The sequence below is a fragment of the Cryptomeria japonica genome, chromosome 1 (assembly GCF_030272615.1).
Source record: "Cryptomeria japonica chromosome 1, Sugi_1.0, whole genome shotgun sequence".
NCBI classification, from domain to species: Eukaryota; Viridiplantae; Streptophyta; class Pinopsida; order Cupressales; family Cupressaceae; genus Cryptomeria; species Cryptomeria japonica.
In genome coordinates this window covers 309,537,498-309,556,924 of record NC_081405.1, presented here as the reverse complement: position 1 = coordinate 309,556,924, position 19,427 = coordinate 309,537,498, and the positions used below count along the sequence as shown (strand labels likewise).

The 19,427-nt window shown below is 30.4% G+C and overlaps 1 protein-coding gene across 1 annotated transcript; it reads right to left on the bottom strand.

Moving 5' to 3' along the window:
• Positions 1-12,811: 12,811 nt before the first annotated feature.
• Positions 12,812-14,058, bottom strand: LOC131040553 (cytosolic sulfotransferase 5-like). Its single transcript, XM_057973496.2, has one exon. It carries the CDS (start codon positions 13,778-13,780, stop codon positions 13,004-13,006), a length of 777 nt encoding a protein of 258 aa, XP_057829479.2. The 5' UTR covers positions 13,781-14,058; the 3' UTR covers positions 12,812-13,003.
• Positions 14,059-19,427: the final 5,369 nt, after the last annotated feature.

Below are 19,427 nucleotides of genomic sequence, written 5' to 3'. Positions count from 1 at the left end.
ATAATTCAATTAGATGGTATGATTTTTTCAATGGTAAGGGTTGTGTAAGTGGTATTTTTCCAAGATGTTTTTTGGCTAAGAAACCCTAGAATGCAATGAAGATTAGCCTAGACTCAAACAATTGTAAGTTTTTGAGGGAGAGTTAAGGACTTTTTTTGGATCTCATCTCTCCATCTAAGGCTACTCTATTCTCTCACTTATTCTATTCTCTTCATTCACTCATACTCCATCAACCTCACCATCCAAAATTAGAGAAGCTACTTTGGAACATATACAATGAAAAAAATTGCAAATGAAAATTTTGTCAGGTACAAGTTTAGCAATATTCTTCCTTAGGAGGACAATGCTACTCCTAAATAAATGTTGGGGGGTGGGGGGGCTAACCCTACAGGTTAGTTCAAGGGCTCATATGCACTGATTTGGGTTTTGGCCCTCTTTCATTTTTGTCTTTGAGTCTCAACTTATAGCAAAATTTGTTCTTTTGTGCACATTGTTGTATTTGGGGATATCTATAGTTATTATTTTTTTGGCCCTATATTAAAACGGTTTTTAAAATGGGTAATTTACAGAGTGAGTATCGACCTTTGGTAGCATGTTTTTTGGTTTTAGATCTGTTAGCTATTAGTTAGTATTGGTTTGTGTTTGAGCATGGCTCTCTCCAACTTTGATAATTTATCTTAGCTTTCCTTATATTTTGTATGTGTTTATACTCTACCTTATTAATATATCTATGTGCTTGCACTTTACCTCAAAAGAAAAAAGAAAAAAAAAAAGGTAACCTCGATATGTTATGTGATTTCGCATGATAGATTTATATCTAATCCCTTTCTTACTATTATGTTGGGTTATAAATAAAAAATAAAGAGAACACCTGGGTCACAAAACATTGATCTATGATCTCCCACTTTTTTTGCTAATGGTTTTGAAAACCCTTTAATGCAAAAAGTCCCTCACTATACCTAATATACCTCAAAAACTGAAGATAATATTTGTCTCGCATAGTAAGTGATAGGATACAATATGTTAAATTTATGAGAAAATAAATGATAGAAAACAAAAGTGTTTCATACTAGCATACTTTCATACTTATGTTTTTTTTTAACTAGTAAACATAAATATAATCTTTGTAAAAACACTTGTTGATTCTTCCTTAAATAATTTTGGATCTTATTCGATACTAAATATCCAAAAAGCATACAATAACAACCCCAACCATATATGATAAATTGTCAGTTTTTACTATATTACCATTTCACTCTCTAAATTGTAACAAATACTTTAATAATAGATTATTATATGTTTTTTTATCATTGATCATTACCTCCATGAAACTATGCATACTATTTATGTTATTTTCACTTGTTTGTTGCTACATGACCGAATTGGCCTATCATTAGTTGAATTTTTAGAGCTTGATTTTCTATCAAAGAAGTAAGGTGTGAGGAATATTTGATTAAACACTTTTGTGATGCAAAGACTCCCAACTCAAGAGAAAAGTTTTCAAATTGGATTAGTTTAAGTAACTCAATTACTGATGTGGTCAATAGAAAAATTATCAACCATTATGTGTTGCAGTTCAAAGTTTGCATCCATGAGGATCTCCCTCATTTTAGCTAGATCTCCCTAATGAAGATTATTACTAGGGGAGAGGGACCAGTAGTCATTAGGGATAACTTTGTCAACATGTAGCCGTCACATGGAATATCATAAGACCTCCATTTATTGTAGAAATCTAATATGGACACCTGAACTATCTACAACTAAGGTTCAAAGGCATGAATCATCATACAAGTCATTAAAATAACACGTCTAGTGTGAAGCATACAAAAAATGACTTTTTAAAGATTCGATCAAAGCTTAATCTAAAAATCCGTAACTATTGAATAAAAAGTTATCATTTGTAAATAATTTAATATCACATTTTTTATGTAAAATATAACTTATATGAAACTTAAATGGACCAAATACCTATTAGTAATAATAAATGTGTTTTATCTATAACTTTTATATTCAACTCCAAAGGACCAATAGTTTATCACAAAAATATATCTATTGTTATAAAAAATATTATTATATAAAATAAAACTTATATGAACACAAAGGGACAAATTGTTGAACACTAAAATCTTTGGACAATCCCTCACATTTCATGGAGAAAAACAAGGTATTTATTGTGTTCACCTTTTATATTTGTGATAAGAAAAAAATATTAATATGAAATACTCCAATGCAAATACATTGATACCCCAATAGTTATAAACATAAGAATAATACCTTTTCACTATGATAATAGTACTTGTTTAAGTGAGAATCTTATTTTATAAATGACACATTTATAGTAGATAGCTATGATAATTTATTTGAAACAAAAAATGATCTATTTTACTTGTTAATTAAAGATTTTGATGTTTGTATTGGTCCATTTTGGTTGATCGATGATGGGCAGAAGTAGATGGGATGTGCATACATTATCCCCTTGTGAGATTTGAATTTGTGACCTTTCTTTCAAGAACACAAATTCTCCACCAGTAGACCAACTAAGGTTGTACTAAAGTATTGGTCCATTTTGATTAACATTTGACAAATTTTTTATTTACATATGGATTCTTTATTTACAATATATAGTATAAATATATGACAAGAGTGGATATTATAAACATGACTGCTATAACGACTATTAGACGCCGCCGATATAATACATAGATCAAGCTTTATGAACATAAAAGAAGACAAGGGTACATTATTTGCACTCTGCAAAACAATGATGGACACAATGAGCAGAGGGTACGCACAGTTTGATGGGACGGTTTCTTTATGTCAGAGTTCATACTCGAGGAACTTTTTCTCAAATGCCAAATCCATCCGGCTGTTCATAGTTGAGGAAAAGGCCAGCTTTTTCTCAAATGCCAAATATTATCCATGAAACGCACTTTCAGTGATGGAGGAGATACTTGCCTTAGGCTGGGAAACGATATATTTCATGTCCTCTCATCTTTATCTTGTCGCCCACTTTCGTTTGTGAAATACCCCAAGGAAACTTTCACCGTATCAATCACATTTTCTTAATAATATAATATTAAATACATAATTTCTATTTTCCCTCAAATGATGATGTCGTATGCAAAGTATTCAATCACTTTTTTTATACAAAATCTAGTTTTAGATTTGAACATCATTTCAATGTTGTCCAAATCGCTTATGTGTATTGATTGAAAGACTCCACTTCCACATGCTAACCATTATTAGCTAAGAAATAGAATTTTTCACGAGTGTTTAAAACTTTATAATTAAAAATTTAAATAATTGTAATTTATTGTTTGATTATTAAATGTGAAAAAATAATTATAAATTATAAATAATAGGAATATTTAAATAATCAATCAAACAAAAAGTATTGATAATTAAAATTAATTAGATAAAAAGAAAAGTGCATTTTTAAAATTATAAATTATTAAATAAGCACATATTAATTAAATAAATAAAAATGAAATCTTATTTTAATAATTATTAAAAAATTAAAGCCTCAATAATTTTGCTTGAAATAAAATATAAGAAAAATGAGATATTAATTTCATAGCATTATTTAAATTATTGTGTTTTTGTTTTAAAATGATAACATTTAAAAAAATAAATAAAAATTAATAATAAAATATTGAAAGGAGAAGAAACACAAAGAGAGCTAAAAGGAAATTTGTAAGGATACTACGAAAATTTGCATGAAAACTATGAAAAATTAGTGATGAATAATTGAAGAGTCAACAATGAGAATTAATGATGTAATTTTAATTGTTATAGTTATCATTTTTCAAAATTCTAAATCTCATATACAATGTTCTATATGCTAGATTTTAAAATTTACATATAATATTTAACTATTTTTAAGAAAAAATGAGTTAAATTTATATAGGTTTAATTTTAAAATTTTGCAACACATGTCTGCAAGATCAAACAACAAACTAGAACACCTTCCACAAATGAAAGTAGCAAGAAAAATATGTCATATTCCTCAAAAGAAAAGGTTACTAAATAAAATTGCAATGCACAATGATGTGTTTATATAAAGAGAACAAAGATGCCCTAAACTAAATTTAGAAGTACTATTTAGGGAAAACATGACGAGCTAAATTAAGCTCCATTGTGCTATTGCCCATTAAAAATTCACTTCATCTTAAGAATAAAAATACTTAAATAAATCACATGATTGAAAAGTATGTTTTTGTTTATTGGTTTTTAAAACATAAATATATTTAAAACTATACAAATGTAATAATATTTTATTATTTTCTAGACTTTTCTTGTACTCTTCATATAATTAGAACTATTATATTCAAGAATAAATTAACTACATTCTAATTCTCATAGTAATTATAATTATAACCTTGATTTGTAATCCTGACCCTAATTATAATTGTAAATCTAATTATAACCCTAATTTCATTCTAAACTTGATGATTACACTAATTATAACCTCAATTCTATAGCCCCTATTCTATCTTACTATTAACCATAATCATAATCATCAATCTAATTCTATTTTGATACTAACCATGATAATCATCAATCTTAATTTTATTTATAATGCTAATTTTAATTTTAATTACAAATAATTAAATTTCTTATAGAAATAATTATTAATAATTATTATTGCAAACTTAGTATTAGTTTAACCTTGATTTCTTAACTCTAATTAATTGGGATAAATAATAAAATCACTCTTAGAGAAAATTATTTATTATGATTATTTAAATTTAATTTATGTCAGATTATTTATAATCTAAAGTTTTATTAATTTATGTTACTTAAAGTGAATTATACTAAATAAATTATAACCTTAGACCTTAAAATAAAAAAATAATTTTTTATATGCAATTTGTAGGATTTAGGTACACTTATAATTTAAAAAAAAATTAAATCAATATAAACTATTTAAATATTTTTTTAAATATATTTAATTAATACTATCATACAAATTTAGGTCTTCAAAAAGGTTAAAACCATAATTGTAACTCTAAACTTACTTTTTGTGTAACTATAGAATTTTGAAATGAGGAGAGTGGGAAGTGAGGCGAGAGCGAGGGTTTTAGGAGATTCTGATGGCAGAGATGATGAAGTGGATGATGAGGATGATGGTTGGATCGCTTCCCTAGGGTTGCACTTGGATGTTGGGTTGCGCTCTATGATTGGTGTGTTTGGATTGGGATGCCTTGGGTTAGGACTCAGGAGGATGTTGTTGGTGAAAGGGTTGCCAGAGTTTCAGCTGGGGATGAGGGTTGTGTAGGATGTGTTGAGGTCTTCCCCTTTCCCTTTCTCCACTCTATTTTTTCCATCGCTGGCGAGGGCTCTATTGCCTATTTCCCTTCTATGTTTAGGGCGGTTGTTATTTTCTCAATTAGGATTGTTTTTGGAGGCTCTTCTTTTGTGGAGACACCTTTTTATGCCCTAATTTTCTTCCATATGGCTAGTTTGGTTCGAGGGAAGAGTAGGTGTTCTACATTTGGGGTTTATTTTACTTCTTTTGTTGTCATTTTGGGAGATGTTGTCAACTCCGTTGCATGGACCTATTTTTTGGAAGGAGGTCTCTTTTTTTTAGGATTTTGAGCCTGATGTTCTTCACGGGGATGGCAACCTTTTCGCTGATATGGGTTATCCTCCCTATCTTTAATTTTTGGAGCCCTTCATTGTGGTCCTCTGGGTGTTGTTTAGTACACCCTCTTTATGGGAGGTTTATAATATTTCTATCCCTTTTGGCTCTTGGGTTGGCTTCTCCTTTTTTCTTTGGTTTTTCCTCAATATCTTTAGTTTTCTCTGGTTTTCCCTATAGATGTGGTCCTATATTCTTTACAGGTGAAGATAGATGGTGTTGGAGATGACCTATCTTCTATTGAGGTAAAGGTTGATGTTGCGGTTGAGACTAGGAAATGTTGTTGGGAGGCTAATGATATGTTGTCTCTTGACTGTTTAGGAGCGAAGATTGGTCTTCATGGTTTTTTCCTTTCTTATTCTCCTATTTAGGTTGAGAGGATGAAGGGTATGATTTTCTTAGTGTTTTTCTTCCTCAAGTTTAAGGTTAAGGGAGTCTTTTTAAAACCTTGTATCCATGTATCCTAGATCATGCTTTAAGAAAGAGATGTTGTTGTCTAAAACTTAAAAGGTTGTGGGAGCCTTGCAAAACCCACTCTCAACACTAAGGGAGCCTAGGGAAACCCTATGTTTTTTGTTTTCTTTCAGGGACTAGCTCGATGCTAGGAGTTTTCAACGGCCCAATTTGGTCAGTGTTTGTTTTTCGTTAGGTTTAGGCTTTGTGTCTTTTTATGGCCCAGGGTTTCTATTATAGGTTATTAGAGCCTAGGAAAACCCTTCTTCTTGGCTGAGGCTATCTGAAAAACCCTCATTCTTGGTTTGTTGAGGTCTATTGTTTGCCGACTTAGACCCTCTTCTTAGACCAGCCTGTTTTGTAATGTTTCACTCTTGAAGTTTGCTTGATGTTTGAATGGTTGTGGTTGCTCTGTATTATTGTTTATGCTTTGTGCAGTCTTTGGTTTTTGGGTTCTAGATTCTCGTAAGTCTAGAAGGTTTAAGGTCCTTTCTAAAACCTGTTATTTGTTGCCAGGTAGTCTAGTCCATTAATCAACGATAGTTCTTTGATTCTAAGAGTTTCAGGACCCCTTCAAAACCTATTTTTATCCTAATCAAAAACTCTAACCTTACTTTTGACTCTACTGCTAATCATAAGACTAACTCTATTTATAACCCTAAGCTTCGACATAAATTAAATATTTAGAAGTAAATATATTTCAATGCATAGTTGTTATCAAAATTCCCCAAAAATGATAAAAAAGTCCACCCAACTTTGAACTTGAACTATATTATTTTATTAGGAAAGGAACTTACTAATAAAAGAAAGTTTTAGATCTTAAATAAAAACATTCATTACCACCTCTAGAACTTCAATCTCAAGACCATTCACCACACATGAAGACTCAAAGATATCTAAGGGTTTTCCCTTGTCTAGTTTAGGGGTATTACCACCTAGTAGTTTATGAAAGAAAGAAATAATATTTTGATTAACAATCAATGATCCTAAGTAATAAAGAAAATATTTAAGAGAGTCCACTAGTATTTCCTTATCAATATGTAGCATATTTGTATCATTAGCAGGGGATGGGTGTAGGACATTAGCTCCCTCATCTATACCTTTCCCATTTTTTAAGTAGACAAGAATTGACAACACAAAATTTGATAGAGAACAACAAAATAGAGATGACAACTGAACAACAACTAGACCCTAGCTCTAACTCTAGGTTGATATTGTTTATGTCTCCTCGAATATTTATCACCTAGAATAGAGGGGTTTTATAGTGTGATCATTTTGTTGCACTACAACATTCATGTAACATAGCATACCTTGTTGGCGAGTAGATTTCATTTCTTCTCAGATCAATTGGTGTACATTGCATTGCTTTCTATAATTACACTTGTACTCTTACAATAACATGTTGATAATGATGTTAGCAATTGAGTATTTTTTTTTTAAGGTCTCTTTAACTAGTTGACTTGGAACCTTTTGTTTTCTTTAGTACTAATGTTGTTTTCTTTGTGCATATTTCAAGTATTTTTGCATGGATTGGTAACCAAAATTAACTTAACCAAAACTTAATGCTTAATACTAGTAAACCAAACTTTATGCCAGTAGATAGTTTTATCAGTCAATTGTAGTACCGGTAAAGATTAATGCATGAAATAGAAAGACAATAACATCCACAACACATAACACAAATATTTGTATGTGGTAACCATGTAAGGGGAAAAACCATGGTGGGAAGCCTTACCCATAATTAGATGATACTACTGTAGATAGTATGTGTGTACAATATGGAGTCTGCACATGCAAAAAGGCCAAATACCTAGAGCTCACTGCTCAAACATAAAATGGGAGTCACACCAACTACAATTGGATGGTTAAATCCAATGGTAATGTACTGCTTAAAATAGCATCTTCATATGCTGGATTCAATACCGATTTAGCTCTGACATGCCTTCTTCAAACCTTCCTTCAATCTCAAATGATGTCTGCGTGTACAACTCTAATTATTTCTCATATACCTTATTACAATCCTTTTTCCCAATCCGATATTAATCTCACAAATGAGATCTTACATTTATACCATAACCTAAGACCAATTAAGTAGGTCGGCTCACTAAAGATGTTACAATAAAATAGTTTATAAATGAATCAATATCTGATGCATCATGTCGGTTCAATGCATTTACAATAATAACAAATCATCTTCATAACGTGCCATGCTGATCTGGAATAGATATGCTTGTTGATGCATAAGTTGGACCTATTTGCGAGTAACAACAAATATGAAAACCCGAATCCCTCAAACTTAGTGTTGTCCTTTCCCAATCTTGTAGGGGATACATGTACTATTGTAAATTATAGCCTCTCATAATTTAACAATCCTATTTGGGACCTTTCTTTAGTGTGCCAATTAATTCCATTTGTTGATTGATCTTAATATTTTGATATGATTGTTGTAATTTCCTCTAAATGTGAAAATACCTTGAGAAACCTATCTGAAGCGATCATATCTAATTCATCTTATCATCTATTGATTCCATCATTCCAACTCAAGAGCAAGTATTGCTTCGTTTAAGAGAAGATTTGATTTCAAGGAGCATCAAGATACAACAAGCCATCTTCAAGTATGTTTTCATCATGCATTGTATTATATTTTATCATATTATTACACCAAAACTTGGAGAATCATCTAAAGAGGATTGCATCGCTACCAATATAAATTCTAAAGGTATAATTATATCAATTTGGCATTTCACCTCAGATTAAGCCTTTGACCTACTAGGGGTAAGCTCTCCATTTCATCATTATTGCTATAGTGGAGGTTAACACATACCATAGGTTTGAGTTAGGAAAAATCCTAGACAACAAAACCATTTTACCTATTCCCTATGTATAGGTTATATATCGAATAGAAAATGGTTGCATATTTGCAAAGAGAAAACTAAAACATATAGCTCTATATTTGAACACACAAAACTACTAGACTATGTCAAGTGGCACACCTATCTAAAAAATTTAAGCTTAATTTTATAAGGATTAATCTATGGATAACCATTTTCTATAATCCAAATCTTTAGCTAACAAAAGCATCTCCAAGGCTAGGGTACCTAGCACTCTAATATGACATTTTAGGCTCAGGTTTAGTCTTATTTCTATATTTGTACTTTTGAGTCGACTTTCGATTTTGTATCTTTTTGTTCATGCTGAATATTTTTAATTATACATCATATAACCTAGTCATTATACATTAAAATAAAATAATATCTAACATAAAAGGAGGAAATAATCATAAACAACATCCCACTCTCCTTTATTGAAGTTGGATCTTGGTGGCTATTTTCCCTAATGAAATGATATGGATTTGGGATCTCATTTGATGTCTCTAGGCTATGGTCCCATTTCCCATCATTTTATGTAGAAAAACTCCATTGAATCACCAAAAGATTATGAAGTTACAAATTTAATAAGAGATCAAAGTGGGGCCACTAAAAGGATCAATAAAAAGCTACAAAAAGAGGAAGAAAGATATCAGGAAGTCCCACTATCTTCATATAGAGAGACAAGTCCTCTATAATGTCAATTTTTTTTTACAAATTCTCCTCCATATCTGGAGCTACTACCCAATTCTAGTACAACCTCCCCAATGAAATTGATCGAGGACTTCTTAGAATGAAAAAAGAAAATACAACCTATAGCCACATAAAAATTCCCCAAGTTCCATTGGTGGGATATTAGGAAGACATTACTAATATCTTTTCATGATAGAAGTTTCAACCTAGGGATATTTTTCATGAAGTAGCTAGGAAATATGTCTTGAAAAAAAATGTACAAAACATAAATATATGAGAATGGTAAGAAGTGACATCGAAAGAAAGTTCCAAGAGCTACAAGGTGATTCATTTTAGCCATTGGTAATTCAAAATTAAAATTCTAGTGGATGAGTTCATTCAATTTATATACTAGAAAAAATCTAACCTTCACCAAACCATCATTATGGAGATTGAGAAGACTATAATGAATCGAGAAAGAAGAAAGTATGCAACTACTCATACTACATTGCAATAGCACATAAGGACACTAAAGAATATAGAATGTGACAACATTGCACTTTCTAAATTTATATCTAATGTCCTAACTTTATAATGAACATCAAGGGATAGAGAAATGAATTGAACACAATTTTCTTTTGGTGAGTATATCTTATAATGTTATAAATGATATTGATAGAAAAATTAGAGCATAAATGAAATAACTTCATGCAAAATACAATGGCTATGGGATCATAGGGAGAAGATTTAAAGAATAAACAACTAAAAGAAGTGTTGGACTTGTAGTTAGCATGCACAATAGACCTTCTAAGGGGAGCTCTATATTTGGCATAGCAAATCAAAATTCCCACTACCTTGGTGAAAGTAGATAAACTATTGACAAAAATAAACACATATAACCAACTTCTTTGACAAACCAAATTTTAGTGGAATAGAACCTTAACCTGTTATAAGGAAATCTGTAAAGCTATCCTTACAATTGTTTGATTATCTTTTCTTGAGGATAATACATAGTTTTCAAAGAGGGAATGGTGTTGGCAAAAAATTAGTAGAGAATAGAGGTAGAGTAGGAAAACCTCTCACAAGCCTCTACAAGAATGTTGCATGGAACCTTGAAAACAAGTTACTTCTAGAAAGATATTTAGTTTGTAAGGGACATGTCTCAATAGGAAAATATATGTATACAATAGAATAGAATGCAAAAAAAAGGTACACTAAGAAGGAGAAAATATATATATATATATATATATATATATATATATATATATATATATATATATATATATATATATATATATATATATATATATATATATATATATATATATATATATATATATATATATATATATATATATATATATATATAAGAAGACTTTTTTATGGATATATGATAGATCCAAAATATATTTTTGAATGAGGGGAATGTAATATAAGTGATATCAACAAATGAAAGTTGGCCAATGGTTATGTATGATGTTAGGACTATCATTTGATTCTTAATAATAAGTAATCTCAGTACCTTATGTGATTTCACATGATAGATTAATCTCTAATCCCTTTTGTAGTATTATGTTGGGGTATAAATAAAATATAAAGAGATCACTTGGGTCATAAAATATTGATCTGTGATCCCTCATTGTTCTTGCTAATGCTTCTCTTAAACCTTCAATACAAAAACTCCCTCACTATCCCTAATACATCTCAAATATGAAGATTAATATCTTGCTCACATAGTAAGTGATATGATAAAATATGCTCAATTTATGAGAAAATAAGTGATATAAAATAAAAGTGTTGAATACTAGAATTCTTTCACACCTTTTCATGTATTTTTCATTGATTGGGAAACAAAATAATTATCTATGTTAAAATACTTATTGATTATTTCTTAAATAATTTTGGATCTTATTAGACATTAAAAATCCAATAAGTGTACTATAAAAAACTCAACCATATATGATAAATTGTCAATTTTTACTATATTACAATTTCACTCTCCAAATTGTAACAAATATTTTAATAATAGACTAATATATTTTTTTATTATTGATCATTACCTCCATTGATTTATGCATAATATTTATGTTATTTTCACATATTTGTTGCAACATGACTAAAGTGGCCTACCTCTAGTTGAATTTATAGAGCTAGATTTCTATCAAAGAAGTAAGGTGGGAGGAATCTTTGGTTAAATATTTTTCTGATGAAGAGACTTCCAACTCAAGAGATAAGATTTCAAATTGTATTTTGTTTAAGAAACTCAATTACAGATGTGCTCAATAGAACAATTATCAACCATCACGTGTTGCAGTTCAAAGCTTGCATCCTTAAGGATCTCCCTCATTTTAGGTGGATTTTACTAATGCATATAAGAAATATAATTTCTAATATGTTGAGATGCTAGTGGATGAATTAATGATGATCTTAGGAATTAAATGCCTAAACATGACAAAGATAATTAAATGTTATAATTCTTTTTATTGTATACGTGAAAATAAAATTAAAAATTAATTAAACTAACTAATAAAACCATTATTACTTCTATTTTGGATGTACAAGGTTAAACACATTCCATGAGTGTAATCATGTAATGGAACATCTAACATAAAATTGTTTGTTAAAATAATGTAGTAGAATATACATATTGTATGTGCAACAATAACTATATGTTCAAATCTCATGCTTCTAACACCGATGGAGCACACTGTCTTAAATTTTATTTGGAAGTGTCTCGTAATGAAGATTATTAGGGGAAGAGCACCAGTAGTTGAGAACCCTAACTTCGCGCTTCTTAAAATCTTATGTGCAAATTTCAAATCACTCCCAATTTTTTACAGTAGCTTACTTGGCAAGTCCCTTGCTTATAACTAAGCTTTCAACACCACATCATCAAATATGGTGCCACATCAACATGCTTTTTGCCAAGGTGTATAAAACAACCCCCCAAAAAGGTGAGACCAATAGGGGTGCAAAAGAGGTTCCAATCGTTGTGCAGGTGATATGGCATCACCTGATTGGTTACTTTTTACAATATTAGTACATTTCCTAACAACTATAGGTACATTTCGTAACAAAAATTGATATTTTATGTTTCAAACAATAGGTTTTATTTGTTCAATTTTTAGAACAGAAGGTATCAACAACCCTCACAACAACTGATACATATTCAACTAGTGGTGCTCTTCCCCTACTATAACATATGAAATGACTATAGCGTTATTCTAGGTATTCTTTAATATAATACATAGATCAAGCTTTGTCGACATAAATATGACAAGGGTACATTTTTGTTGGTTGTACTTCTGAAAAAAACAATGGACACAACGAGCAGAGGGTACACACAGTTTGATGGGACGGTTTCTTTATGTCAGAGTTCATACTTGAGGAACAGGCCTGCTTCTTGGAACTTCTTCTCCACTGCCAAATCCATACGGCTGTTCATTTCTGGGATGAAATGATTCTTCCAATCACCAACTTCACCTTTCCGAAAAAGAGATCTATTGTTCAAATCAGTATTCTTGAAACTCAGTTTACCATCTCTGTTAGCATCTAGAGCGGAAAGAGATTGAAAGCTGCATTGACTGTCTATGCAACGAATGTCTTCATCTGTCAAAGAGGATTGCCCCAAGAAATCAGATATCTTTTTTATTTGGGACAAAGAATCTGGCTTCATATCTTCAAAAGTCAAAAACAAGATGTTACTTTGATTCCTACTCGCATTCCAAAAGCCCAAGACATGATCAACAAAAGGACCATAGAGAGAGACACCATTAACGAAGGAGTCAAAGAATACTTCCTTGGAAACAGAAGATGTCATTTCACCATTGAAAAATGTTTGCAGTGCAGGCAAGAACTTCCAGTGGGAAATGAAAGTGTCCTTGGGATTTCGAACGATATAAATAATTCGGCAGCCCAGAGAGATGATTTGAGGTGGAAGAGCAGAGTAAGGAAAATGGGTGCTAAGCAACCTTGGCGAGGGCATTTCTGTAATTAGAGTGGACGCATTAGGCATTCCTCGTGAAGTGTAGTTGCTTACTAACGGAGGTATCAAGTCATGGGCGCTCCTTCCCTTCAAAACGTTGCCCTTGCTTTCGCTCATAATGCTGGCAACGATAGATTTCAACCAGGTGGTTCCTGTCTTCATTCCAGACCACACAAACACATCGTCCTCCCGTGCTTTGAACTATGAGTACATTTTCATCATTCCTTCCAAAGTGGTGGGATCGTAGTAGAAACCCTCATGTTCAACAAGTTCAATTCCACATGGACTTCCTTTACTTCCACCGATTGAAGACATTTTAAAACAAAAGGTGCGGAATGTATGAAGAGAAATGGAAATGGATTCTTTTGTGAAGAGATCAGAGAGACAAAGAGATAAGAGAGAGAATGGAGAATGGCATCAGAGATCATTGAGAGAATGGAGAATGGCATCAAATCTTGTAAATTAAAGATATGAAATATTTTTCTTTCTTGTAGTAGATTTTCGGATTGTGGATTCATGAAAAGCACTTTCAGTAATGGAGGAGATAATTGCCTTAGGCTGGCAAAGGACAGATTAAATGTCTTGTCATCTTTACCTTGTTGCCCACTATCGTCTGTTCAAACTTTCAACGTGTCAATCACAATTTTTTAACAATATAATATTAAATACATTGTTTCTCCGTGGCCACGGCTATTCTGGCTTCAAAATAGATCTTTCGTACAGCGTGTTAGTGACGGGTTAGTCAATCGCGACCGTTAAATGCAAAATCGACGGTGTAAAATGCACGACTAACACGCATGTTAGTCCCTCCGTACTGCCTTTTTGGAGCCAGAATAGACACATCCTTTCTCCGTTCCCTCACATGATGATGTCGCATGCAAACTATTCAATCATCTTTTTATACAGAATCTAATTTTAGATTTGATCATCATTTCAATGTCCAAAACACTTATTGTATTGATTAAAAGACAACACTTGCACATGCCACCATTATTACTTAGAAATAGAACTTGTCATGAGGATTCACAATTTTATATAAAAAATTAAATAACTAATGTTTGCATTAAATAGAGGTGTAATGGCTATGTCAATAGTAATATATGTTAAAAGTTTTAGATTTATAAATATGATTAAACGTAAATTTATATAGAATTACGCATAATAGAGAATATTTGTACAGTATAAGATATACATTTTTATATATAGTGAATACTTATCTTTTGAATCAATCAACATAAAAGAAGAAGCAAAAACCTCCAAAGTTTGAAAAATGATGGTTTTTTAATTTATTTTATATGAGTCCAGAATTAATTACTTTAAGAATTGCCAAAATTCACATATTTGTTCCATTGTACCATATGTGAATAACGGATCTTTTTGTGACATTTCAGGAAGATGTCACTACCTAGTTTGTGGTTAGGTCATGCATCATTACATTTTCAAAACATCAAAGAACTATGGTTGTGAACTTATGTCCAATTTACAAAATATATCTCTCCCTCGTTTATGTGTCTCTCTTCTAATCCATGTCATTAAAGATTATGATTATGGTATGTTATGTTTATGGTTGGATTTAGAATTAATGTTGGTTTCAAGGTTAGGGTGAACGGTTAGGTTGAAAGTAATAATTTTAGTATTATATGCCCATTCTAAAGTGCAGGTAGCAGTGTCCGTTCCTACTCACATTTTTTGTGTTGCTAGACAGATTTGTAAACCCCCCCCCCAAAAAAAAAATTCTTCACAAAACATCCCATACCTTGTGTGATCTTTTCTCTTTAGATAGATTATATGTGTGGAATTGAAAACTATAGGCACTCATACCTACAGGTATGTTCTTTCATATTTGAACCCAGTGCTAAATAAGTTGCTCTTCAAACTGTGCCTGAAATTAAATCTGGTGTTCTTTGAATGGTAGGCAAGTTATGACTTGTCATTAGTCATAGGGGAACTAACAAGTTCATTTAACTTATTTCAAAGTTTTTGCCACCTAAAAGAATCTAATATCATATTTTTTGAATTGTTAAACCATTTTTTTAATTTTAAATTTAAATTTGCATTAGAATTAAATTAAATATATTTTAATATTTAATAATCAATATTGAAATCCATGTCACTAATTCAAATTTAAGTATTTTCATAATTGAAACATAAAAATGATAAATTAAATTTCAATAATATTCTTTTAACAAAGGGATAAATGCTTATATTAATTTAAGTATTGGGAAAAATTTCAATGATGTTGGCAAATTACTAATTGTTAATGAAGTCTAGACATAAAAATTTAAGGACGTTAAGAAAAATATCATAAAACAAAACATAAAACCTTATAAAAATAAGAATAATAAAATTAAATCATGAAAAAATCTTATGAAATCTAATTTTTTTGTCTAAAATTTCCATTGCATGATAGAATAATAATATAAATTTTGAAGTTATTCACATGTAATCTGTTACAAAAAATTTGATGGCTTTTTTTATTTGTCAAATTTTGAGAGACACCCAAATTTTTGCACGCATTACTATAGAATATGATTAAGCTCTAGAATGTTTTGTGGAATTCTACAATTAAGACCTTTAATCTTCTACAATTCAGAGTCAAAACTTCAAATTCTTTAATATTGAATAACCTTTGAAGAAATCATTTTAGGTATTGTACATCTATTCTATTATGAAATATTTTATTTGATGGTTCATAATATTTTAAAGATGAATCAAAATAAAATTAACAAAAAATTAAATTAATGTTAACCAAAATGTATCATGCATATGTTATTTCTTTTCAATTCATAAAATATTATAATCTTATGTACCTCAAACTTTGTTAAGTTCTTTATCATGTCACAAAGTATAGGTGCGAAGAGGAGTAGAGTGTAGGTGAGAAGGAGAGCATATTTTTGATGTTCATGTCCAATTTGCATCACCCCCAAAATTATGTAATCTATTTTTTTGTTTGTGTCTATTTGTCTTGTTTAGTTTTGTTTTTAGCTAAATCTTGTGACTACAAAAGCCATATTAATCAACTTCCCATTTTCTATATTAGAAGAAACCAAAAGTTAGCCAGTTATTATAGGCATCTTCATTCAAAGGGGACTATATTTTGGTAGAGGAGTTATATACAAGAAAACAAATGCACTGGAGGAAGAAAGAAACACCTATTGGTACAAGTAAAACAAAAATGAAATAAAGAAAAGGTACTACAAAAGGAAGACAAGTCTTTAGAAGAGATGAAACACCACCTATCATGCAGATGGCTTAAATCACACACACTAAGCTTTGACTTGTAGGCTTAAAAATGTTAAACACTCAAATTTGATTAACATTATCTAGACTTAATATGTTGCTTCCATGAGCACCAGGGTTGTGCATCAAAATAAAATTAAATAAATTGAAATTAGTATTAACTAAAATCTACTATGCATATGTTATTTCTTTTCAATTCACAAAATATTTTAATCTTATTTGTGTGAACTTTTTTAAGTTTTGTATCATGTTATGAAGTGTAGGTGCGAAGGAGAGTAGAGAGTAAGCGAGAAGGAGATTATATTTTTGACATATATTCATGTCCAATCCACATCACCCCCAAAAATATTTAATCTAGTTTTCTTGTTTGAGTCTAGTTGTCTTTGTTTAATTTTGTTTTTAGCTATAGTTTGTTTTCACTTCTCTATTCTCAAAACAATCCACTATAATATTATTTTCATTTGAATCATCCTGCAAGTAAGCCAAATCTCCTGGCTACATAAGCTATATTAATCCACCTCCCATTTTCTACATTACAAGAAACTAAAAGGTAGCCAATTATAATTGACAGCTTCATTCAAAGGGAACTATATTTTGGCAAAGGAGTTAAATACAAGAAAACAGAGGCATTGGAGGAAGAATGAAAAAACTATTGGTACAGGTAAAACAAAATTGAAATAAAGAAAAGGTGCTACATGGAAAGAAGGAAGATGAGTGTTGAGAAGAGATGAAATACCATGCATCATGCACATGGCTTAAATCACACACACTAAGCTTTGACTTCTAGACTTAAAAATGTTAAAGACTCAAATTTGATTGATATTCTAGACTTAAAAATTTTAAACACTCAAAGTTGATTGACATTTTCTAGACTTAATATATTGCTTAGTGTGTGTGGTTTAAAGCTGGCTCACACCACAAGAAATAAAGTTATCCCTTGAAGAAGGAGAAATGTGCGTAGCCAAAAGGAAAAGAGAAATCCATGGGTGCATGAGGAAAAAAGGCTCCTGTGGAAGAAAAGGTGAAGTCTTAGTGAGTGCTGAGTATTGTGCAAGGAAGAGAATAGAATGAGTAAAACTTGAAAAGGGAAGTGCATTGAAGAAGTTGCAAAAAGAAAAAGCTTAAAATTCCAGTTTGACAGTGCCTATGTGAAAGGATTTAGACAGATTAATGTCGCATATAACCAATGAGAATTGAAATCATTGTATTTTATGAGCTTCGATTTCAATGTCCCCGAACTTCTGCTACACGCCAAGAGATTGGTTATATGATAAAAGTTGACAACATTGATGTAGCTTTTAGCAAAGAGATGAATTTACTCAAAAGAATCGTCTAAATCTACAATATGAGACTCCACAAACAAGGATGATATGCTTGTAGGATATGAATCTGAACTAGCTATGTATAGAATAAAAATTTCCTATTGCACTAAATTAGTGTACAATATGTGCACGAGCTTATGTCAATTTGATCAGGATTTACAGAAGATGAAGATAATTGAGATGGGTTCTCAATGTGAGGAGTACGAACATGAAGACGAGTCTCTAATCCATTGAAACATACAAGACCTCTGATATACTCAAGCTCCTCTATAATATAGCTTTGTTAGGACTTGACAACACATTTGAGTATTTATCTCTCCTATTTGATGACAATCATAGAACAATTATTGTCACATCATGTTTGTCTTTAGAGCTTGTTCAAAATCAGTTATATTTTTAATGCTTTGATACCATGCAGGAGTTACTAATACAACCATAGGAGCCAAGATTCTTCTACAAGCAAAACACCTATCACATAAAAAGAGAATAAGCAAGAGATTATATGCTGAATAACAACTTGAGAATTATTTATTATTGCACACAAGAATTATTGAAAATGCTATTATAATGAATGAATCCTTGTGAAGGATGAATGAAACAATAGGTGTAATCTCTAATGCTAAAACTAAGAGAACTACAAAAACAAAATGAGGAGCTTAATTAAGCTCAACTACAACTTGAACTAAAGATCAAAAAGAAAACTCTAGGTTAGAAAGCACCTAAGTTTAGTTTAAGTGAAAAACAAATTAAAGGATTTGATTAATAAAATAATTAGATAAATATCCTAATTACTCCAACAAATATTATTTTTAAATTTATATATTTAAAATTCAATTAGTTTTAAAATCTAAATTATAATATTTTAGAACTGTAATTTAATTTTATATTATTTTTAAATTTGATATGGAATTTTAGAAATATTTAAATTTTATTAAATTAAACACAAGTTTCATTTTAATAGGTTAAAAAAAAGTAATAACTATAGCAAAAATAGGTTGTACAAATAAAGTGCAATATATTTATTTTGTTCAAAACAATATTTTAAATTTAGCTATATATTTTATATAAGAATATTAATAAAACTTTGAACCTAATTTTATAGATAGCATATTTATCTATAAAGGAATATAGGTAAATTACATTGAGAGATATTTTGATTGAAACCTTTTACATAGTGTCATGTAGAAGGAAGGTACTGGCTCATAAAAAACATTAAAAATATGATATTTAAATTAATTAATTTTAAT